Here is a 25,149-nt window from a genome sequence, read left to right as displayed (position 1 = left end):
GGAGTAAGGAATTTCCTTTTACGGTAAAGGAGCCCTAGTTTTGAACGAGTCTTCTTAATGCAGTTATTGACATATAGGTCAAACTTAAGCTGATCATCAATGACGACGCCTAAGATTCAACCTGAATGGAAGTATTATTGAGGGACAGTATGGAGAAGGAGGGTTTTATATTGTTGAATTTATTAGGTAGGAAGAGTAACAGCTTTGTTTTTTTAGGGTTAAGGATGAGCTGGTTGTTGGAGAGCCATGTTTCAATTGAGTTGAAAGATGCCTGTTTTGTGGTTGAGAAGAGCTCAGAGGGTGAGTTGGCTATAGTGATGACTAGAGTCATCTGTGTATTGCACTAAAGATGACCGAGGGCAGGAAGTATAAAGCTCATTAGTAAAGATGTTAAAGAGCAAGGGCCCTAGGGTAGACACTTGAGGTACTCCCATTTTGACCTGGAGATGAGGGGAAAGTGCAGAGTGCCATTTCAATGATTGAGATCTATCAGTTAGGTAGCTGGAGAATGGTACTGGTAGTAACAGTATCAGAGGAGAAGCTGAGGTGATGCCGTTTGTTCACAAGAAGAGTGTGAGACTGTGTTGAAAGCTGTAGAGAGGTCAAGAATAGGCAAGAAGTATGTTTATGGTCATCCATGGCTAACAAGGCAGTGTTAAAGGATAAAAGAGCTGTGGTGGTGTGGTGTTTGGATCCGAAGCCATGTTGAGTGTGTTAGCAGATTTTCCTGTATAAGATGCAGCATAACTTGTTTATGAATGCATTTTTCCTGTATTTTGGAGAGAGGGAGAGGATAGTGATAGGTCTAAAATTGGAGATGATAGAGGAGTTACCTCCTTTGTGTATAGGTAGAGTGTAGAATTGTTTCCAGATGGAAGGAACTTTAGAGTCATAGAGAGAGAGAGTGATTTATTAGGATGGATACAGGGAGAGCAAGAGAGTCAGCTGCTAGCTGAATAAAAGTGGAAGGAATTATGTTAACTGATGCTGTGCATGGTTTTAATTTAGAGAGTAGAGTTTTGATATAGCTAGTAGATACAGGTTTGAGGGAGAAGGTTTTAGAGGAGTTAGTATTTGGAGCAGGTTCAGAATACTTGGGGGTGTTAGTAGTAGATGAGTTTGGGTTAGGGTTGAGTAGTTTCGATATTGAGTCTATGAAAATAGGTATTGAATAGACTGGCAGTATCTTTGGGTGTCCTGTCAGGGCATTGATTAGGGGGGCTAGTATTACTGGGATGTAATATTAGAACCATTGGATTTGATCTTAGGGCTGTGGGAGGTTTGTTATAAAAGTCCTTTTTATCTTTGATTGTGTTTTTTTGTCAAATTTGAGTTCTTTGTATTTTTGTAAGTCTGTGGGGAGCTTAGTTTGTGACCATTTTTTTCCATAATCTGTCTCTGGTTGTTATAAGGGTATGGGTGGATTTTGACAGGCATGGAGGTATTTTGGACTTAATACGGTCTTTTCGAGGGAGAGCAAGGGATTCCAAGATGCTAAGGAAGGTGGAGTTTAATGCTAGGACTGCTTCATCTAGTTGAAGGTGGGTAAGGAAATTCCAGTTTACTTTAGAGAGGAGAGCATTCAAGGTTTCTGGATCGAAGTTGGAAAGTTTGCAATGGGTAATAAATCTAGGTGGTTTTGAGAAGTGGGGAGTGAACCTAAGCACTTTTATAAGGGAGTGATCGCTCAGGGTGTTTAGTAGGGTTACAAGGTTATGATATTTGAAAAGATTGGATACAGGTACCCAGTCAGTAAGTGTGCTACTTGTGTGAGATTGTATGGGTGGGTTGGGAGATTAGCTGTGTAAAGCCATATAAATTAATAATTTTTTGAGTTTGGATTACTTAGAGTTAACCAGTTGATGTTGACATCCCCAAGGAAGATAGTTTAATTCGGGATATGTTCTGAAAAGTATGAGAGAATATTTTCGAGCACAGGAATATTGTCCCCTGGAGCAGTATAGATGGCTGCTACTGTGATAGTGATCATTAATTTTAAGGTTAACTGTCAGTTCAAATGAAGAAAAGGAAAGGATTGGCTTCGTAAGACTTCTAAGAGTAAGGTAATTGAAGTAGAGTGTGGCTACTCCACCCCTTTTTTTGTTTTGGCGATCTAGGCGGAGTATATTATACCCTGGGAGGAGAATGTCTTTATCGGCGGTTTGGGGTTTTAGCCCTGTTTCTGTTAGAGTAATGACATGGATGTGGGTAGCTATCCAGGCATAGGTTTCAGTAACGTTGTTTAGAATACTACGGATGCTCATAGAGTAAAAGGTAATGTGTTTGTTTATAGAGGATGAGTGGAGAGTTATTCTTGGTGGGGTGGTGGATGGGTCTAGATTAGGATGTATATCTCCTGATAGAAACAGGGTTATGTGGAGGTGGTAAAGTTGGAGTTTGTGGGTTTTAGGTGCAGTACATTGACTTTGTTTTAGATGCTAGAGGGTGAGGGGGAGGCATTTGGATTTTAGGCAGAGGGGTGTTCATGGGAAAGATAGATGAGCAGATTGTAAGAGAGTTGTGTAAGGTTGAGAAGCTTTTAGCATGGGGATTAGTGGCATCTCTAGATGGATGGTAATTGAGACGTATATGATGCAAGAATATGAAGAAGTAATGGAGGCAAGAGGAGAATAGAGATGGTTGCAATAGCCATGGCCCAGTAATAAGTGGGTAAGGCAGTAGGAATGTTAATTTGTTGGGCATGTTGGAGAGTTGGGGTAAAATGAAGGTGTGTCCACTTGTAGGGTGGAGTTAGGAGATTTGTGCAGTTGGCCAAACTGTTAAGTGATTATGAGGAGGGGTCTGGAGTTTGAGAATGTTGGAGACAGGAAGAGGAGGGATAGGATGGTTAGATATAAAGGAAATGATATGGGGGATGGGAGGGGAGCAAAGTGAGCCCGAGCATATCGAGGCTACAAGTGAGGCAGAGTACAGCACCAAAAATAAACCGTAGTCCTAGACAGAATGATGGAGATGTTACTACACTAGGTACTGACTCTCCATTGACCAAAAAAACAGGAAAAACTAGCAGGAGTTTGTAGAAAGTTTTGGAAGGACCCAGAGGGTGGGGGGTTTAGAGTGTTAGAGAAGGCTGGATAAGGGTAGCCGGTGTTTGTATGCTCACCGAAGGAAGACTACAAAGCACTCCAAGGTAGTTTATCGCAACAAGTAGCTAGATTATTTAAGTTAACAGTAAGGTAGTAGATATTATTAGCATACTTTGTTTCTAGCACTTGAAGTCTTTGAGAATTGTGATTCGGCTTGATTGTGGCAGAGGACCGTGATTTCAGGGCTGTGAGCTGGGTTATAAGCTGGTGCTCAGTACAGGGAGAGGGCTAGGAGGAGAATGAAAGAGACAAACACAAGGAGAAGTTAGAGACCAAAAATAAGATTATGTAAGGGTAATACAGACAATTGCATAAGTATTCACCTTTTAATTAGTGCCCTTGGTTGGAACACGAAGGCTAATGCTACAGTTTCAACAGTAAATATCTACTACAAGTCACAGAATGCAGTCCACGTTGGTTAAGTTGACTGACTTGGTCCAGAAATCCAATTACTAAACTCCACAAAGGTTGACAGTCTTTAGCTAAGCTGTTTACATTGAAAAGCAGTTTTACTTATCGAGAATGTTCCACAATAATGAGCAACTGCTAAAACAACTTTAGAACTTATCAGATATCACTTGCATTCATCACATTAAGGAAGTCAATCAGGTCACATAGCACAGTTGGAGATGTACACTAGCTTGTCTGCTTAAGCAAGCATCTAGGATATCACTGAATAACAATACAGAAAATAACACCCGTAGAGGTAGCAGCTACAGGCAGTAGCAAAGGACCAGTATAGTACAATTTAGGTTAGTTACGGGACAACAGGGCAACAAGAACTTTACTAAGGCTATTGTAATTCAGGCGACCTGAGAGCAGTCTTCTATCGCACTAGTTACATACTTAATAAGAGGTAAGAGGCAACTTTCATAGGGCCAAAAAGTAGTGTTATACATGAGTCATTCTTAGTGTGTGCTCCCTGAATGGCGTACTTGTTAATTCAAGCAGTACTGAAGATACAAACTGTTTTAAAACAAAATTATCAGCGCTGCATTCTTCCACTTAATATTTTCAATCAGTAACACATGCTGCTAGTTATTAGTTTGCAAGACAATTTACAAAAAGCACCAGCGCGAAACGCACTTGAAAAAAAAGACTTTAGATACAGATAAGTTGCCTGTTGAGAAGGCTACCACGGGAACACTTTCGGCAAGGGAGTAGTGAGTGGGCAGAAGGGATTTCTAAAATGGTGCCCAAAGTGTCAGAACACAGATAATACCTGGGTCTGGATGTAGGATGTTATAGGGGGGAGTGGACTACACCTGAAGCAGAGTACAGAACCAAAAACCATCAGTAGTCCTAGACAGAATGGTGGAGATGTTAATGCACCAGGTACTGACTCTCTGTTGACCAAAAAACAGGAAAAAATAGGCAGGTGTTTGTAGAAAGTTTTGGAAAGAACAGAGGGGGTGTGTGTGGGAGGGTTAGAATGATAGAGAAGGCCGGGTAAGGGTAGCCGGTGTTTGTGAGAGTGTGCACACCAAAGGAAATAGACTACAAAGCACTCCAGGGTAGTTTCTAAACAAGCAGCTAGATTATTTAAGTTAACAGTAAGGTAGTAGATATTTGCATACTTTGTTTCTACTACTTGGGAAGTCATTGGAATTGTGATTGGGCTTGATCACGGTAGAGGACCATGATTTCAGGGCTGTGAGCTGGGTTATAAGCTGGTGCTGAGTACAGGGAGAGAGCTGTTGAACATGCTACCACGGGAACACTTTCAGCAGGGGAGTATTTATTTATTTTACATTTGTTGACCGGGCTAATCTAACTGGATACATGTGCATTTTCAGTAGAGGCCCGGGGAGATAAGCTCCACCTTAAACTAAATAAATCAAGACAGAACAAAGTCCAAAAAATATCTAAATACATATACATGAAGATTTTCTTCAAAAACTTGATACAGAACTAAATTATACAGACTGTGACTACTGAGTTTAACAAAGCAAATACGGTACTATTACCCTGCGAAAGTGATTGATATTCACCATAAAGTATGTTGGGTAGGAATGTACATTTACAATGAAGTATATAGGTTATAAAAATATATAACACTGAAAAATAAGAAAATTATTAAATATATATACTTAACGAAGTAATTACAGTCATAGTGAAAGAATAGTTGGTCTATATACAAGGTGGAAGACGTGCTCACTGCAGAAAGAATGTTGTAAAGAACATACTCAGTGATAGTTTAAGATACTAAGAAGGGAGTGAGGGATGAATTTACTAATTCTGCAAAGTGAGTTTTGGATGAGAGTTATAGAATAATGTTATACTGGGGGGGGGCTGTTAGGGTTAGTACATGGGCATAGCCATAGTGTTTTTAGTTTAATCTTTAGTTGCTTTTTAAAGAGTGGTAATGATGAGAGAGATGTAAGCTTAATGGGAAGCTTGTTCCAAATCTTCCCTACTGAATTAGAGAAAAGAGAATCACCTGCCTTGTGGGGTTTCTGGATGGTAACCAGTAGTTTATTTGCTGAGCGAAGGGTAGTAAGATTTGTGTAAGGCGAGATGAGGCTACTGAGAATAGGAATATTACTAGGCTGGTACAAATCTAATGGGTAATGATGAGTTGATGAAATTCTAGCTGGTTGTTTAGTTCTAGCCATTATAGAAGTTTGAGATTTAGACTTGAGTTCTAAATGGGGACCCAGTAACAAACCTGGCAATATTGTTATAAGAAGTGGTCAATTTGGTTAGGTTACTTTTGGAAAGATTAGTATAAATGAGTGAGGCATAGAGGAGGGTGGAGATCAGATGGGTCTGGGTAATAGTAGATCTGGCTTCTTGGGTGAGAAAAGTTTTTATCCTATACAAGGATCTACGTTTTCTGTTTACTGTTTTAATAGTAGCATTAATATATGAGTCAAAGTTGAGGTTGTGGTCAATCATTACACCTAAGAGTTTGGTAGTTAGGTCAGGAGCTATGATTGTACCATCGATTGATGTAATAGAGAAATCTATTGGGGGGGATTTAATAGTTGGAGTAAATAGTAATAGTTTGATTTTTTTTTTGGCATTTAGGAGTAGGCAACGTTGTTGGAACCAGTTTTCTACTAGGTTAAATACTGTTTGGGTGATTGGAGTTCAGATGAAGTGGAGGCTTTACAAATCAAAGTGGAGTCATCTGCGTATTGTATGCAGGTAGGTAGAGGTAAATTTATCGAAAGGTCGTTGATGAATATGGAGAAGAGTAGAGATCCCAAGATAGAGCCTTGAGGGACACCAAGTGTAATAGGGAGATATTTGGATAGGTTATTATCCCAAAGGACAGCTTGCTGTCTATTGTGTAAGTAGGACTTGAACCATTGTAATGCCTGTGTGTCAAGTGAGAATGAATTGAGTATGTTGAGAAGTATTTGATGGTTAACCATATCAAAAGCTTTAGATAGGTCAAGGGTCAGTGCATAGGAGAGCATGTTATTGTTACAATGTTTATTAATGCAGTCTGTAAAGGGTAGGATAGCAGTGGTGGTACAGTGGAATGGTCTAAAACCATGTTGACAGTCTGCTCGAAGGTTATTTTGGAGAATGTGGTCAAGAAATTGTTGATGGATGCATTTTTCCATGATTTTGGCTAGTGGTTGGGAGGGTGGCCTAATGGTTAAGGTGTTTGCCTTACAAACGCAAGATGCAGGGTTTGAGTCTCACAAGGGATAATTGGCTAGGCTTAGAATAACTCGCAAGGGCAGTTAGCCTAGTACTAATCTTTGAACCTATCGTGATAGTAGGGCTATAGACCGAAAGAGAGAGTTACCACCCTTGTGAAGTGGGATTATAAGAGATTTTCCCGAGGGAAGGAACAGAGCCTTCACTTATGGTTCTATTGATTATGATAGAAATGGGATAGGCAAGAACTTTGGCAGCAGTTTGAAGGTATTCAGGTTGTAGGAGATCAGCTGAGGGAGTATAAGCTTTAAGTTTATGAAGCAGAGTATAGATGAGGGATGTAGGAATAGGTTTTAAGTGAAAGGTAGATGGTATGGTTGTTAGGGAGGATGAGAGGGTAGAGTTAACAGGTGGTAAGATGTTAGAGATTGGACAGTCAGTAAAAAAGGTATTGTGAAAGCATCAGCAATCTGGTTTGGAGAGTTTAGAGAGAGACCTGATGGGGTTGGTGTTTTGGAGTGGCCTGGATGTAAAAGTTAATTTATGCCTGACCAAGAAGGTTTGGGGTTGATTATGGTGCTTTTTCTGGAGTTTAAAGTAATATTTTTTTTTATCCTGAACTATTGATTTTATGGTGGCATTTCTTAGCTGTCTAAAGTATTGCTGATCAATTGGGTCTTTAGTGTTTCTCCATTTGGACCAGATTTTATTTCTTTGTAGGATTTGTCTGGTTTCTTTAGTAAGCCATGGGGCTGCTTTGCCTCTAGTTCTTAGAGCGTGAGGGGGCATGGAATTCAAGAATTTTTAGGAATTTAGAGTTAAAATAGGATACTGATTCATCAAGTGGGAGGTGCCTTAAGGGTGACCAGTCACAGGCTTGAAGTTCTGCTTAAAAGGTTGCTGGATCAAAATTTATGTTGCGGGTGATTGTAAAGGTAGTTTGGTTTGGGATAAAGGATTTTTGTCTAGATATATAGGTAAGTGAATGGTCACTAATATCAGGAAGGATACCTACTATACAAGAGAGAGGGTGGCTGTTAATTAAGATCCAGTCTAATGTACTTTCTTTGCAACTGGGTTTATGGATTCTGGTGAGGGTGGTAATAGTTTGGGAGACGCCATAGAGGTTTATATGGGTTGTGGGTTTATATGAGTGGTACAGGTGTTCCAGTCTATATTAAAGTCACTGAGTACAATGGTTTCCTGAGGGAAGGATGTTGAAAGCCAGCAGAGGATATTTCTAAGATGCGGATGTTATTGCCTGGGGGTAGGTAGGAGCATATTCTGTATATAGATTTTAGTAGTATTGAGCTGGAGCTTGGAGATAAGAATTTCTACATTAGTATCTAGAGGTGGTTGTTCTAGTAAAGAAGTGACCTGTAAATGAGATTTGTACAGTATTGCTACCCCACCACCCTTTTTGGTAGTTCGGTCTAACCTCAAGATATTATAACCAGGTGGGAGTATTTCATTGTCTTTTATAACAGATTTGAGCCAGGTTTCTGTTAAGCATAAGATATCAAAAGTGTTTATCTAGTAACGTGTGTAGTTGGCTTACTTTATTGTTAACACTCCTTATATTGAGATGAGCTATGAGTAGAGAATTTGGGGTTATACAGGGAGTGAAGGGGGGAGAGGGGTGTCTAAGGGTGTTGCTATCTGGTCCTGGTTTGGGATGAATGTCCCCATGAAGGAGAGGATGTCTATAGGGACTGTATGGATGCTTCAGTAGTTTACAGCAGTTAAGTTGTGATTTCCTATATTGTATGAATGTGAAGTGGGCTACTCTGTGGTGTTTAGGTGATAGGTTGAGGTGGATGTTATGTTAGAATGGCTTTGGAATTCAAGCTCATTTATTAGTAATATTTGATGTTAAGTTGTCCATCTCGCCTTCATTCTTGCTGGATGGGTTCAGAGCCGACCTCGGCTCCGACTCGGCCACTCTAAAAGCTCGAGAGTTGGTTCCACCGGCTCAAGGCTCCCCTTATATCCCACAATGCTAGGCGGTATTACCTCAGATCTCGTTTGCCGCTACAGCGATCGAGGTGTTTGGTTTCTACCGGCTTCAGGTTAGTTGTTATAGAGTTATCTATAGTCTATTTAAACCCCCTTTAATTTAATCTTTTATACTTATTTCCCTTCACTTAGTGGACCTTGACCCTTTTTACTCTATTTGTCCACCCCTTTTTCCAAAGAACTTATAAGTTCTTCCCTCAGGCCTTCGGGCCCTCCTTCCCCTTAGTGGAGTGTATGTGTTTTTTGTTAGGAATCTAATAAGATTTCATCTTCCTTTAGTTAAACTTGTGTAGACTGTAAATTTTTTAGTTAATCTTGCGTAAAGTGTGATCGGTGTCTTTGAGTGTGTGTGTGATTACACTTTCCTTGACAATGTCTAAGGACTCAAAGGTCTCAGGCTTCAAGAAGTGTGACTCGTGCTGTCAGAAAATATCTCTGACAGACGGTCACACTTCTTGTGTGTACTGCCTGGGACCTTTACACCTGCAGGACTCTTGTGCTGTATGCCATGGCTTCAGCCCCAGAGTCCTGCAGGAAAGAAAAAACAAACTCATTTTGAGAGGTTTGCTTAAGCCTGAGGGTTCCCTTACTGCTGCTTCGGGCAAACCCTCGAAGGCTTCTAGGTCCTCGACTCCAGCTTCTGAGTCGAGGCCTAAAGCTTCGAAACCTCATACTGCATCTGTTCCGGCTGGAGCTGATGAGTCTCCAACTACAGCTTCTGTGGTTCCCTCGGCTCCGGCTGGAGCCGAGGCATTGGAAATTCCTGAGTCGGCTCCAATCAGACCATCGGAGCCGACATCTAGAAAAAGGTCTAGGTCACCGTCCCTTGGCTCCGTTCATTCGGCTCCAGCGTCTCCCTTGCTGTCTGAACGGAGCCATAGATCTCCCTCCTCTAGGTCATCGAGGCTTTCAGATCATGACCTTCAGAGGGTAGTGAGTCGACTTCTTAAGTCCGAGGCACTGGCCCAAATGCTTCAGAGCCCGACTCATCAGTCGATGCTTGAATCTATCCCTCAAAATATTCCTCCTCTGACTCCTTTGAGTTCGGAGCCGGGGCGTTTCGGAACCGAGACTGTGGTAGCGTCGGAACCGATACAATTGTCTTCGGTTCCGTCTGCTCCGATTTCTTCCTTTGAAGAATCTCGGCGCCGGACTTCCCTCGTCGGCTCCGAGGGGGTGAGTGGCATCGGACCCTTGTCCGACCCCACTCTCCCTCTCGGTGCTTCGGCGCTGGTGAGTTCGGCTCCGACATTGGCCTCGGAGCCATCACTGTCGGTGCCGAGGGAGGTTCTCAGCTTTTCGGAGCGGGGACCTCTGGCTCTGCCTGACAGAGGTGCGTTCGAGGTCATGCGGAGTGTGTTGGAACCTGGTTCGACTCCACAGTCGGCTCCGTCCGCCCCTCCCTCCTCGGTGCCTCAGGTTATGTCTACTCACTCCCTCATCCCAGACCGCAGAGAGCTAGCTCCTCAAGAATCCCCTGTGGGGATCGCATCCTCTTCCGAGGCCTCCCCTGAGTTGGCAGGTGAGCCCCCTAGGAAGAGAAAGTGTAAGAGGAAACACATAGACTCACCTGAGTCTGTCACCTCTGACACAGATTTAGAGGATTCCGAGGGTTCCCCCCGTTCCCCTTCTGAAGATGTCTCCTTTGCAGACATTCTAGAGATCCTGAAACAGAGGGGAAATTGGCCAGCCCTTAACCCTTCGGAGGATGAATCTGTGTATCTTGAGGCGTTTGGCTCTCGCCCTTCCACCTCCTGGGTGTCTCCCCCCTTTGACCCCCTCATGCAGGTGGTAGCAAAAAAGGCTTGGACGACTCCTGACTCAGTGGACCCCACCCCCAGGAGACCTTCAAAGTTTATAACAGCCCCAGCAGATAAGCAATTTCTAACCAAAGGAGTTTCTGTGGATGCTATGGTGGTAGCTGCTGCCACTAAGAAGGAACTAGCTGATCCTTCGGTGCCTGTCCATCCTCCTAACAAGGAATCTAGGTCTATGGACAGGTACGGGAAGCGGATGTTTTCGTCAGCGACCTTTGCTATGCGTTCGCTGAACTACCTATGCCATTTCACTCGTCTTCAGAGAGACTTGATCAAGGAAGCGAGTGAGATGTTGAAGGATCCTACAGCTGCGGGTTTTCAGGATAAGATGAACACTCAGCTGGCTACCCTGAACTCTATAGCTAACTCCTCCATGCCTCCTTTCATATGCGGCTGATGGAGCGAGCAGAGCCGCAGGGACAGGTGTCGCTTTACGCCGGCATGCCTGGATGCGGCTATGCAATTTTGCTGACCCCTTTAAAACGTCTTTCACTAATTCCCCGTTTGATGGATCATCTCTCTTTGGTCCTCAAGTGAAAGAAACCTTGACGAGGTGCGAGACTGATGGCAAAACTCTTTCTGCCGTCGGAGTCCGTTTTTCTACTCCTTCTAGGCCTTACCCCAAGGGCCAGAAAGGTGGGAAAATGTGGTTCAAACAATCCCAAGGGACTTTGCCTGACGCACAGAGTCGGTTCCCCTCCAGAGGCAGAGGGGGGAACAATAATGGTAGACGTCGCCCTAGAGGCAGGGGAGGTCTGCAGAACCAGGGCAATCGAGAAACCTTTTCCGATAAGCCCTTCCAGCATCCCTGAGGTGTTGCCCGGCTGTCCACCTTCGGAGGCAGTCGGGGGAAGATTGTCACTGTACCTAGAAGCCTGGCGATCCCTAACTCAAGACAAGTGGGTACAGTCCATCATTTCCGAAGGCTATTCCATTCCGTTCTTTCGTACTCCAAATCAATCAAAAAAATCCCTTCCAGATGTTCCACCCCCTCAAAGGGATCAAGCAGCGTTGGAAATTTCAAAGTTGCTTGCAAAAAGAGCTATTCAGCCAGTGCCAGCAGACCAGCAAGGATCCGGAATCTACTCCAAATTCTTTTTGGTTCCAAAGAAAACAGGGGACTGGAGACCGATTTTGGATCTCAGTATCTTGAACAAGTCGGTCAAGAAAACAAGATTTCGGATGGTCACGCTACAATCAATCCTACCCCTATTGGGAAAGGAAAACTGGATGTGCTCTATAGACCTCCAGGATGCGTACTATCATATAAAAATGAACAGACGCTCCAGGAGATTCCTCCGCTTCTGGCTGGGAACCAGTCACTTTCAATTCAGAGCCCTGCCCTTTGGACTCACCACTGCCCCCCGGGTGTTTACCAAATGCATGGCAGTGGTAGCTTCTCACCTGAGACGTCAAGGATTCCAGGTGTTTCCATATTTGGACGACTGGCTCCTCACAGCTCCTACCAAGCATCTTCTTTTAATGGCCAGAGACTACACCTTTCGCATTGGTCAAAAGTTAGGCATCTCAATAAATTGCGAAAAGTCTGTTTTGTCGCCTTGTCGTGCTATTACCTTCATAGGCGCAAATCTAGACACAGTCAACATGTCTGCGAGACTAACAGACCAAAGAATAGCAGACATACGCAAACTGGTTTCCCTTCTATTCCACAGCAACAGAGCCAAAGCCAGATTAGTTCTGAAAGTACTAGGGATTATGGCGGCTGCTATTCCCCTACTTCTATTAGCCAGGTTCCACATGAGAATCCTTCAATGGATGCTCTTCACACAATGGTCGTACCAGCAACTTCCGATGTCCCACACCATTGTGATTACGCAAGCATGCAAGAATCATCTTCTGTGGTGGATTTCTTCCCCCCAGCTCTTCCTAGGAAGACCCTTTGTCCCTCCCCCTCCGGTTGATACTCTGACAACGGACGCCTCCCTGATCGGGTGGAGGGGGGGGCATTATCAGGGCAGAACAGTCCAGGGCATATGGCAACCAGACGAACGCCACTTGCATATAAATGTTCTAGAGATGAGAGCAGTGCTTTTAGCGTTGCAAGCCCTTCAAGACTCTCTTCCCTTGGGAACGATAGCAATCCAGACGGACAACATGTCTGTAGTGTGGTATATCAACAAACAAGGCGGAACCAGGTCCTATCCCCTATGTCGAGAAGCACTCAGACTGTGGCAATGGGCGATTTCTTCTCAGCGGTTTCTGATAGCAACGCACATCCCCGGGAAGTCCAATCTAATCACGGACAAGTTGAGCAGAGCTATCCTCATGCCTCACGAGTGGTCTCTGAAAGATTCTATTGTGGAGAAAATTTTTCTCAAGTGGGGTCAGCCTTGCTGCGACCTTTTTGCTACTCCCCAAAACAGCAAGTGCAGAGATTATTTCACCCTATTCCCGTTACCAGGCCAGCCCAGCAGAGACGCTCTAGTCCAAGTTTGGCCCCGGGGACTTCTGTATGCGTTTCCTCCCTTCCCACTAATCTCTCAGGTGATACAGAAAGCTATCGCTCAGAAGGCCTCTCTGATCCTCATTGCTCCTTACTGGCCTCAACAGGTTTGGTTCCCCTTTCTACATCAATTTCTGTTGGAGCAACCGTGGCATCTGGACCTAGTTCCAGATCTTTTGATCCATCAATCGGGTCAATTACATCGCTCTATCCCCTCTCTGAACCTCACTGCTTGGTTCCTCCAATTCCAACCTTAGCCAGGCTTCATCAAGTATCTCACTCTGTTAGAGATATTTTGATAGCTTCTCATAAATCTTCCACTCGGAGGATTTATCTTAGTAAGTGGAAACGTTTTGCCTGTTGGGCTCTAGGAAGGGACATAGACCCTTTCACTGCTTCCGTCCAGATAGTCCTTGATTTTCTAGCTGAACTCTTCCATGCAGGTTCAATTGGCAGCTATTTCTAACTTTCATGTGGGCATGTCAGATTCTGCCATCATGTCTCACAGGCTTTGCAAGGCCTTTTTGAAGGGAGTTTTTCTTCTCAGACCTCCTATAAGAAATCCTCCTCCTTCTTGGGACCTCAATTTAGTTCTCACATCTTTGATTCTTCCCCCTTTCGAACCTGCAGCTTCCTGTCCATTGAAATTGCTATCCTGGAAGACTCTCTTTCTGGTAGCTATTACTTCAGCTAGAAGGGTCTCAGAACTTCATGCACTCAGCAGTCGACCTCCATATCTATTGTTTCATAAAGACAGAGTGTCCTTACGAACCAATCCATCCTTTTTACCTAAAGTAGCCTCTGCGTCTAACCTAAATCAAACCATTGACCTTCCTGTGTTTTTTCCTAACTTTTCTAACAGGTCTGAACAAAAATTGCATTGGCTAGATGTTCATCGTCAGTTAAGGTATTATTTGGATAGAACCAAACAGACCAGGAAAACTGACCAATTGTTTGTCTCTTATGCAGAAGGCAGAAAGGGACTTTCAGTTTCGAAGGTATCACTCTCCAGATGGCTAACATCCCTGATTTCCTTTATTTATGAAATTAGACACCAAAAGCTGCCTAACAAACCTAAGGCCCACTCCACCAGAGCTTTGGCTACTTCTATAGCCTTCCAAGACAGACTGCCTATTGACACCATTTGTGCAGCGGCTACTTGGGCTACTCCTCACACTTTCATTTCTCATTATAAGTTGGATTTAGCTTCTAGAAATAGAGCTAACTTTGGTTCCACTGTTCTCAAGAGTCTGTTCCGATAGGCCACCCGGGACAAGGTGCTAGGGACACGGTCCCATCCAGCAAGAATGAAGGCGAGATGGACAACTTAACATATAGAAGTTATGTTCTTACCATAACGTTCCATGTTAGTTGTCTTCTTCTCGCCTTCTTTCTTGCGTCCCACCCTCCTTCCTCCTAGCCTGGACAGACCTAGAGGAGTTTGATTGTGACCTCTTTTTCTACCACCTCTGTTGTATATAGGTATATGCTATGCTGTGCATATATTCCTTTCATGAAGTTTCAGGTCACCTTCTTCACTTCCTTTTATAGAGGTGGGTTTTTCCCTTTCCAGTGGTTTTGGAGTTATTTTTAGCTGGGCCTAGCTTACAAACGAGATCTGAGGTAATACCGCCTAGCATTGTGGGATATAAGGGGAGCCTCGAGCCGGTGGAACCAACTCTCGAGCTTTTAGAGTGGCAGTGTCCAAGCCGAGGTCGGCTCCGAACCCATCCAGCAAGAAAGAAGGCGAGAAGAAGACAACTAACATGGAACGTTATGGTAAGAATATAACTTCTATTTTTAGGGGTTGGTGAGATGAGGTGAATTGTAGGTATTCATAAAAGGTAAGGGTATAGGGTATAGAAAGGATAGATAGTAATGAAAGTAGGAGAGGTAGTTTTATAAATGTTGAGTGTAAAAGTTAAGGGCATGGTGTAGGAGACTATAGAATGTAATTGGGAATTAGGAGGTAGGAGTAGAGAGAGTGTGGAGTATAGAAATATCTAAGAGGTAATTGAGAGTAATTGTCAGTAATGGAGTGGGTGTGTAGATGGTAGGTCTGTAATGAGTTCTGGATAGCTATTGGATAGGAAGGTCGGGGTGTGGCTTTGTAAGTCTGATTAGGACCACTGGGGGTGGGCAGAAATTGGGGGTAGGGGGCAGGGCGAACGGAGCGGGTTAGAGCAGGAAAGTGAGAGTCTACAGAGACAGAGAGCAGCAGATTCCTGAGGCATGTTAAGTATATCCAGGTAAGTAGAGTGTAGTACAGCAGGTGAGAGGTAGAGAATTTTGATGGAGTAGAAGGAAGAAAAAAAAGTATAGCTAGACAGTGGGAAGTGAAAAGGTAACAGCAGAGTGATACAGCAAGGAGATTAGCAATTAGTCAAGGGATGAGAGCTGAAAAAGTATTCAGAGCAGATATTTGGGAAGGTGGAGAATGAGGTATACCCTAGACTGGATTAGGGTGCCACCTAGTGAGCAGACAGTAGAATACAGCAATGGTATGTGTATTAGAGAGAGATAGGAGTACATATAAAAGATAGCAAGGGGAGAAAATAGCAGATTGGTATTGGGGTTTAAAGGAGAAATGGCTGCTGGTTTCCCTACTCGGTAGCTTAGTTACTATTGGTACTAGGTAAGGTATAAATAAATAATTCTGCTTAATAGGTAGGTACAAGGTGGAACATACTTTTAGTCCTTTTGGTAGCGGGAACAAAAATAAATGTGATGGGGGCAACAGGTTTCTCTGGCCAGACGTTGGGATGGTTGAAACAAAATATCAGAAAGGGGTCCTGAAAGATCAAGCAGGTCCCTTAGTACCTTAGTCCCCAGCCATAAACAAACTCTACAACAAAAGGAGGAAGCTACTACAAGATAGAGCAAAATCCTTAAAAGGTAAGACACCCTTGATCACTATAAGTAAAAAACTAAGAGCTCTCATAAAATCATCCAAAGCAAATTTCGAGAGAAAAATAGCTAAAGACTCAAAAGACAATCATAAGGCCTTCTTTAGCTATGTTAGAAACCTGGGAGGAAACTCCCAGATATGCTCAGAGCTAGTTCAAAATGATGTGAAGATTACTGATCCTACAGACATTGCCAACATACTGGCTGACAGGTTCAGTGCAAACTTCTCCCCCAAAAGGAGAGATATCTATACCAAAGCGATTGCAGCCCCCAAACATCTCCAGCCCAAGTGAGAACTGCTCTCTCCAAAGCAAAAACACAGCATCCATGGGACCTGATGGTGTCCCCGGCTGTGTGCTCCATGAACTCAATGAGGATTTTTACCCACAGCTAGGACAGCTGTTTAATCAAAGTCTTACCTCTGGATACTCCAGGAGTGGCGACTGCAACTGTGGTACCACTTCACAAAGGCGGTGCCTCCACCGACCCTGGAAATTACCGCCCATTAGCTTGACAAGCCTTATCTGCAAAGCCATGGAGAGGATCATAATGGACCTCATAAATAAAGACATAGGGAATTTGCAGACTTTGGATCCAACCCAGTTTGGGTTTGTCAAAGGCAGATCATGCCTTTAAACTTGGTTGACTTTTCAAACAGTCACCAAAGCCATTGATGAGGGAAAGGCAGTCCATACAGCCTACCTCGATCTGGCTAAGGCCTTCGATACAATACCCCATTCGGTATCATTGAAAAACTCATCAGCTTAAATGTCAACCCATACATCACAAGATGGGTTGCAAACTGGCTGAGTGACAGAACCCACAGGGTCAGAGCTGCTGGCGCCATGTCAGACTCAAAGCCTGTCACAAGTGGTGTCCCACAGGGCTCAGTCCTGGGCCCACTCTTGTTTGGCATCTACTTTTCAAGTACAAGCAAACACAGGAGGGTTATGGCTGACAAAGTTTGCAGATGACTGCAAACTGGGCCATAGTAGAAAACACATCTGACACAGATATCCTTCAGAAGGGTCTCACAGAAACGGATAACTGGTGCCAGAGCCACGCCTAAAGTTAAATGCCAAAATGCATAGTCATACCCTTCGGAAAAACAAGGTTACCCCTAGCTACCAAATAGGTGGCAATCCACTGAGCACAGAAGAAGTTATCAGGGACCTGGGGACCCAGGTTGATAGTAGTCTGTCATTCGACACCCATGTAGCTAAAGTAGTTAGGAAGACCTTCTACATTGCCCACCTTATCATGAAGGGATTCTCATCTAGATCAAGGGAGGTCATAGTCTCCTTTACTCATCACTCATCAGACCAATGATTGAGTACAATGCCCCATTCGAATGTATCTGACCCGACACTTGCAGCAGCTGGAGAGGCCACAAAAGTTCCTCACCAAAAGGATAAAGGGTCTCAAAAATCTGTCCTATGCTGCCCGACTGAAAGAACTCCAGCTCTATTCAGTCGCCACGCTTGCTCAGAGGTGACCTTTGCCTAACATACAAGGCCATGTCAAACCCAGATTTGATGAATATGCTTCACCTCAAAAATCTAGATCCATCAGAGCCACAAGGGCGGAGACTTAAACCTTGACACGGCTATTAATAGGACGTGCTGGAGGGATAGATTCATCACCCAAAGACTCCCTATGCTGTGGAACAAAATCCCGGTACATGTGAGGCAGAGCACCTCGCTGGCCTTGTTCAAGAGAAATCTTGACCAATGGATGGGAGATCGCAGATATACCCCAGGGATTACCTCAGTGTCACTGCTCGACAGAGGCACAGAAAAATAATGGGTATAGTTCCCCATACTAAAGGGGTGGCCTAAGCCACAAAACGATGGGCTAGGCTTGTAAATGCCCTCGGGCAGATAGCCTAGTATGAACCTATGAACCTATGAACCTATGAACCTAAACCTTGTCACCACAATAAACAGGACACGCTAAAGGGATAGATTCCTGTCCCAGAGACTTTCTATACTCTGGATCAAGCTACCCATCTATGTCAAGCAAAGTTCTTCATTAGCACTCAAGAAAAATCTTGATGAGTGGATGGGAAATAGGAAATACACCCCGGGGATCACTTCTGTGTCTCTGCTGGGCAGTGGCACAGGAAAATAACTTTCTTGGGTGGCGTAAGTTATGGAGCCTTGCTGGCTAGGCTTACATAGGCCCTTGGGCAGATAGCCTAGTACCTACCTATGAACCTATAAACTGGCTAGTATTACTTCTATATGGAATGCAGAAGTTTTCTGTAATCTTTAATTGGCTGTATTGTATAACTTTTATGAGACTGGGGTAACAAGCATAATAAATGCAATTCTCTTTTGTTTTTATTTTTTTACTTACAGGTACTGGAGTATTTACCAGTATATCTGGTCTGCAGAAGCTTATGGATATCATCCAGGTAAACAACACCCTTTTTGTAGCCTATTAGAAGTTTTACTTTTCTTTCATTCTACTGTTTGTTTGCATCATTTATGTCTTTGGGCGTCATAATGGATATGATTAAGTAGGCCCACTCAGCACAATTTGTTCTGTGGTTTGCAGTTGAGCATGTTTGGCTGTAATAAAAAACAGGGAATCAGAGTGGCTGTTTTGGTCTTATATCTAGATATCTGTATCCACACAAACACCTTCACCTGACTGTGACCAGAATTATGCTGGAGGGGGAAGGGCTGTGTTCTTTGACTGTCAGTAGCAAATGTATGTGTCTTTAAAAGAATGTTGGGAAGGCCCTCTCACTCCCTCTAGATCATCTTTGCTACTTATCTCATTTCTTAGCAATGGCCATTTAGAAGTTGGTACATTTTATTTTTATGTGATGTTTCAATTTTGTCCTTGTATTTGTTCAGTTTATCACTTTTGCCAGGCTTTTGGATATAAGTAAATGCTAATGAATGAAGTTTAAATTGTGTTAGTTTAGGTCTACAGGTGGGCTCATCTTCTCTTCCACTGTAGTTCAGCATATTCTCATGGAAGCTTCCAGTTTTACGGCAGCTTGACACACTGATCATGTACTGGACTAGGACAGCTAACCTACTCCACCTGCCTGCGAGTTGTTTTCTGCTGCTTCTGTTGTGTGTGTCGTGAGTCCCAGTTTAATAGTTAAAAGTTTGCATGTTTGCCTAAGGTAGAGAAGCCCTACAGACTGCTGAATGACTGTCGGGCAACTAGCCATCACCCTCGCCAGTATGGTCTTTACTGCTTTGGAGAAAAGTGCTATGTGAATACTTTAATTGCAGTTCATCCTAACCACCCATAGATTTAGGAGAATGAAACTTCTGGCTTTTCCCGCTGCATGAACAGTAATCATGTTTTGAAAGTGAAGAGCAGAGAGATAGATTGTTTAGAGGGTCACATCTGAAGCCCAAGGCCTTTACCAGCACTCCAAATATTTGATCTTTTGATGATGCTTTTGTAGTGGTCCCATCCTTTGTAGATAATTTAATTTAGGGGATGATTTCAAGTCTTACTTTGCCATGTCCTTGCCCTCACCTAGTGAAGTTTTGGTCTTGTGCCTTTGTTCATGTTCAGTGTGGGTGATAAATAGCATGGGAGCATATCACATGGCTCACTTTGGGGTGGCTGTTCTTAATTGTACATTAAACCCGTCTCCATGTCATTCAACTAGAATATGTCCAGTACTAATAGGACCAATTGTTCTGTCTATTGAGTCTTTGACCATACTCCAGGCTTTCTACAAGTTTCACAAAACTCAGTCACCGTGATAAGGGGAAAGGATCTGCCCAGTGCTTCTACATTATGGCCTGCATTTTAGGTCTTATAGTTCATGCAGCTGTCAGAAAGTACCTGTCTTTACAGGAGAGCAGAAATACTCTCAAGAAATAAGGCTTGATTCTACCCCCTGGCTGAGGTCATACCTATTTAATCATTAAGACACTGTTGACGCGTGTTTGAGTGCTCATGCTACCAGCCAACACTCATCTCTCGTGCTTTACCACATGCATGCACGATTGGTAAGCTCAGGCTCAAATGGTATTGGGATTGGGCACAGTCCCCTCCCTTCACTTCTTGTAGGAATCAGTGAACCTGTAGGTTGTCATCCTGGCAACAGATAAAGATGAGACCTTCTCATGAGAAATCCTGAGGGCAGTGAAGTCATAGGTTCATAGGTTCATATTAGGCTATCTGCCCGAGGGCATTTCCAAGCCTAGCCCATAGTTTTGTGGCTTACGCCACCCCTTTAGTATGGGGAACTATACCCATTATTTTGCTGTGCCTCTGTCGAGCAGTGACACTGAGGTAATCCCTGGGGTATATCTGCGATCTCCCATCCATTGGTCAAGATTTCTCTTGAACAAGGCCAGCGAGGTGCTCTGCCACCTAGAAGTTCATAGTCATGGTTTATAAAATATGATCTGATGTCAATTTTCATTCATTCCTTCCTCAAAATCTCTAAAGCTCCTCCCTTTCCTATAATGTCCCAGTCTCCAACATACCTCGGATCTCATTTGCCTCCTTAGCTTACAGACATGGTTATTGCTTTTGCTCTTAAGTTAGTAGCATTTTTTCCGTACTGTGAGTTTTCTGTTTTTATTGCTAAAACTTCAATTGTGCTTTCTCCCTTTTCCCAGTAAATAATTTTCAAGTACCTTTATGCTTTTGTTAAAAATTTCCTTTTTGTACTTAAAGCATATCTTCAGTACCATTATTGGTATTTTCTTCTATATATTTTTCCTTAACTTTTTGCTTTCCCTTAAAAGAAAAAAAATCTGTCTCTGTAACCTTACTACCTTTGTGATAATGGCTGAGAAACCCTCTGTGGCCACACAAATTCTTTTATCTGATGTGCATTCTAAATGTGTTTATTGTCTAGGCCCTTCACATCTTGATGCCAGTTGTGATATATTTAAGGATTTTAACCTCAGGGCTCATATTGATAGATGCAGTAAGCTGATTCTCAGTCTTGCTTTCAAAATCATTGTCTTCTGCAGCATCTTTTGGGGGTCAAACCCCAAAGATTACAGAGAAAAAGTACTCTAGGAATCATTCCCCAAAACCAGCCACTTCATTGGCTCTGGGGTCAGAGCTTCCTAAGAAACTGGTTAAGACTCTGGATCCTAGTTCTTTGGATCTGAAAACCAGGAGAAAGAAATCTCCTCAGATCCTATCACCCCTTTTGGCTCCAGATTCAGTTACATCTGGATTGCCTTCTCCTTTTTTGGAACACACTCCAAGAAACCATCACGCTAGGCCATCATCAACAGCATCCTTGACCCTTTCTTCCAAAGGCTTGAGTGAAGCTGACATGAATGATGTTTTTCTCAAAGCAGATACAAATGTAGGGGGTTCTGTCAGGTCTAGAGACTTTTATTAGTACAACCCCAACCCTCTTCCTTGTCCTGCTCTGATCCTACCTATGGTATCAGTGTTCTCGGATCTGAAGATCCCAGAGTTGTTCTCATCGGATCAGAAGATACTGGTATCTTCGACTTGGTAGCATTTCAGAGGTGGATGACTATTGGAACCATGACATCTGCGCACGGTCCGAAATGTTGTAATCTGCTCCAAAGTCATCAGAGCCGTCTCTTCCCCTCAGAGCCTCGGTGTTAGCTCAACTCTGACTCCCTGCTTGAGTGCTTTGCCTTTGGGGAGTAAGGAGCTTTAGGCCTGTAAAGCATGTTCTTTTGGAGCATTCAGTTTCTTTCTTACTAAGGCATTCAGCATTTGAGGTAATGGTGAGAGCATTCTGTTATCCCTAGAGCTTGAGCTTCTTCACCTTATTCGACTCTGACCACCCTAGCCCATTTGTGTGTGCATCTTGAACTTACCCTTGCCACAAGGACAGCCAGCCCAAGTTAGTCTCCAGGATACTAAACAAGATGTAATGTTTTTTTCTGATGCTTCTCCAGAACATCCCACTGCAGAGGTTCCCAAGAAGAAAAAATGCAAAAGGAGGCACTTGGACTCTCCTTGAGAGAATGTCATGGAAGATACTGACTTCGATGAGGGGGAAGGGTCTCCAAGATTACCATTTGACAAGGTCTCATTTGGAGACATTCTGGAACTCCTAAAGCAAAGCGTGGTTGGTTTCCCGAAGAGGAGCTGATATTCTTTGAGGCTTTTGGTGGTGACCCATCTACCTCCTGGCTGACTTTTCCCACCAATGAACTCATTGATTTGGTCTCTCGGCAGGCATGGAAGGAATCTGATACCATTTAACCAATCCCCAAGAAACCAGACAGAATTCTGGCACCACCAAGGGGCATAACTTTCTGGAGCAAGGGGGTACCAGTTGACGAAGCAGCCACCAAGAAGGAACTTGTGGAACAGAGTTCCTTTGTCCGCCACCCCCCCCCCACCCCCACCCCAAGGAGAATTGGGAACTGTGTTTATGCTTCAATGACCTTTGCCCACTGGACTATCTGGCACACTTCATAGGATTCCAGAGGGATTTGATGAACTGCCTGAATCCCTCTTTGGGACCATATCCTCTTTGGCAGAGAGCACCGTTGCCTCGCAGTTGGCTACCCTTCAATCCATTTCCAATTCATCCATGAGGCTTATCGCTCACGCAGCAGAAGGTACCTCACGAGTGGCGGGTGCAGGTATTTCTATTAGAAGGCATGCCTGGATGCGCTTGTGACTTTGCTGAACCCTTCAAAACTTCCTTCGTCAATGCTCCTTTTGACAGAAGTTCCCTTGTGTGGCTGCAAGGTAAAAGAGAGATGTTCTAGGTGTGAGCAAGAAGGTAAAACCCTGTCTGCTATGGGTGTCCATTTTAGATACCTTAAACAAACCTTTTCTAGGAATCAATGAGGTAGGTGAAAAATGCTGTTCAAGAAATCCAAGAGTTCTTTCCAAAATCCACCTGGAGACAGTTCCCCTTGTGGCAGGGGGGAAACTCTAATGGAAGACACCGCCCTTATGGCAGAGGAGGTCCACAAAATCAAGGATCTAGAAATACTTTCTCTGAAAGATCCTGCCAGTGCTCCTGTAAAAGGTTTGACTGTCCATCTCTGGAGGCAGTCGTGGGTTATTTATCCCTGCACCAGAGAGCTGTGGCTAGAAATTACATAGGATTCATGGGTGCGGAGGATAAACTCCAGATGTTATATCGTACCATTTTCCCATCTACCCCCATTGGTTTTCCCTGATGTTCTACCCAGTCAGAGACAAACAGCAACTCCAGAAATAAACAAGCTGCTAGAAAAGTCATCAAGGAGTCCCCCCCCCCCCCCCCAGATCAGAAAGAGTATAGAACTTATTCAAGATTCTTTTTAGTGCCAAAGGAAACAGGAGACTGGAGACTAGTTTTGGATTTCAGTAGGCTAAATCAATCTGTTCAATACACAAAGTTCCTGATGAGCGTGGTTAGTCCATCCTACCTTTTCTGCACAAGGATGACTGGATGTGCTCAGTAGATCTTCAAGAAGCATACTATCATATCAAAATGAACAGGTTATCCAGTAGATACCTACGCTTCCAGCTGGGAGCCAGTCATTACCAGTTCAGAACTCTGCCCTTTGGTTTTACCACAACCCCCCTGGGTGTTCATCAAGTGTATAGCAGAAACGGGAGCTCACTTGAGACTACAGGTGTTTTCATATCTAAACAACTGTCTTATCACCGCTCCAACCAGACATCAACTGATCCAAGTTTGCTATTCTGTACTCTGGTTACGCTCCCATCTGGGCATTCCTGTCAACTACAACAAATCTCATCTGGAGCCAATGTAGACTTTGGAATTCATCAGTATATTATTCAATATGATTACAGCAAACAGCATCTCTCCCCTTGTCAAGGGTTCAGACTATTCTGCTTCGGCTCAGAAAGATCATCCAAATCTCCATTATTAGCCTGTTTAATTCTTCCGTCTGGTCCCATTGATGCTGTGTTTTTTGCTTTGGAGAGGGCAGCTCTTACCTGATCATTTGGGATGTCAGGGGGGCAGCACTCTGCTGGGATAGATATTTGCCCTTTTGGTGGGGAAAGGGTGAAGACATTTGCGCTGAACCTGTCAGCTAGGATGTTGGCAGTGTCTGTGGGTTTGGTGTATTTTTTGTCATTTTGGACTAATTCTGAGCATATCTGGGAATTCCCACCCAGGTTCCTAACATAACTAAAGAAAGACTTGTGATTATCCTTAGTGTCCTGTGCAGTTTTTCTCTCGAAGCTGGCCTTAGACAATTTTACGAGTGCCCATAGTTTTTTGCTAATACTGATCAGAGATACCTTCCCTTTTTGGGATTTTGCTCTATCATGTAGTAGCGTCCTCCTTCTATTGTATAGTTTGTTTATGGCTGGGGTCCACCAGACAGGACGCCTAACTTTGGAGGATTGGGTCTTGGTTTTATTTGGGATTGCATGATCCATGCATTCTTGAAGGTCTTCATAAAATGCGTTTATAAAGAATTCTGTGGTCTGGGCCGTATTTTCCACAGGCCTGGTGGCTTTGAAGGATTCCACCTCGGTTTTGAGGAGTGTGAAATTTGCTTTAGAGAAGTTTTTCATGTGGTTTTCTGGGCAGGGGCTGGGGTCGGGATGTGAATATCTAATGAGATTAGTTTATGGTCTGATCTTACCAGTGAGGGATACACTTCTGGTCTGGAGCATAGAGTCCCCATGTTGGTGATGATCAGGCCCAGTATGTTTTCCCCTCTTGTGGGAGTGGCAACAAGTTGTTCCATAGCATTTGAGTTTATAAATTTTAGGAACCTTTGGGCTAGGGTGTTGGAGCTAGAGTAATGCTCCCAGTCTATGTTAGGGTAGTTGAAGTCACCCAATATAATGGTGTTTGGAGAGACCTTCATATTTTCCAGTGTTCTCAGGAAGGCCGAGTGGGGTTCCTGGGTTTGGGAGGGTGGTCTGTAGCAGGCTATAAACTGGAAGGCAGTTTTACCCACTGTTAGTTGCACATGGATAGTCTCTGATGCTTCGTGATGTGCCCCCAACCTGGAGGTGTGGGTATCTTTGACGAATATTGATACTTCCCCTCCTTTTGTGGTTCGGTCCAAGTTTTGGGGCCGAAAAGCATGGTATGAGGTATAACCTAGTTGTGCTGGGGTGCTCTCGGGAGTCTTGAACCAGGTTTCTGTTACTGCACAGATATCGATGTTCTCCATGCTAAGGAGAGTTTTGAGTGCGTGCATCTTGAGGTTTAGACTTTTGGTATTGAGTAGCATTAATCTTAGTTTTTTATCCCTTGTGATACTTATGGAGGTGGGTTTGTCTTTTGAGCCTTGCCTAA

At 43.7% G+C, this 25,149-nt stretch overlaps 1 protein-coding gene across 1 annotated transcript in view; it reads left to right on the top strand.

The window, feature by feature from the left end:
• The window catches only part of RTEL1 (regulator of telomere elongation helicase 1), a gene marked incomplete in the record, with an annotated part of 4,697,248 nt that overhangs the window by 904,432 nt on the left and 3,767,667 nt on the right, over positions 1 to 25,149 (top strand). Inside the window, 1 exon segment of the mRNA XM_044056976.1 lies at positions 18,287 to 18,342. Coding sequence (XP_043912911.1) covers positions 18,287 to 18,342 — 56 coding nt within the window.

This window comes from Protopterus annectens, chromosome 14.part0, assembly GCF_019279795.1.
Source record: "Protopterus annectens isolate FY-2018-M chromosome 14.part0, PAN1.0, whole genome shotgun sequence".
In the NCBI taxonomy this organism is placed as follows: Eukaryota; Metazoa; Chordata; order Ceratodontiformes; family Protopteridae; genus Protopterus; species Protopterus annectens.
This window is presented reverse-complemented; position numbering and strand designations above follow the sequence as displayed.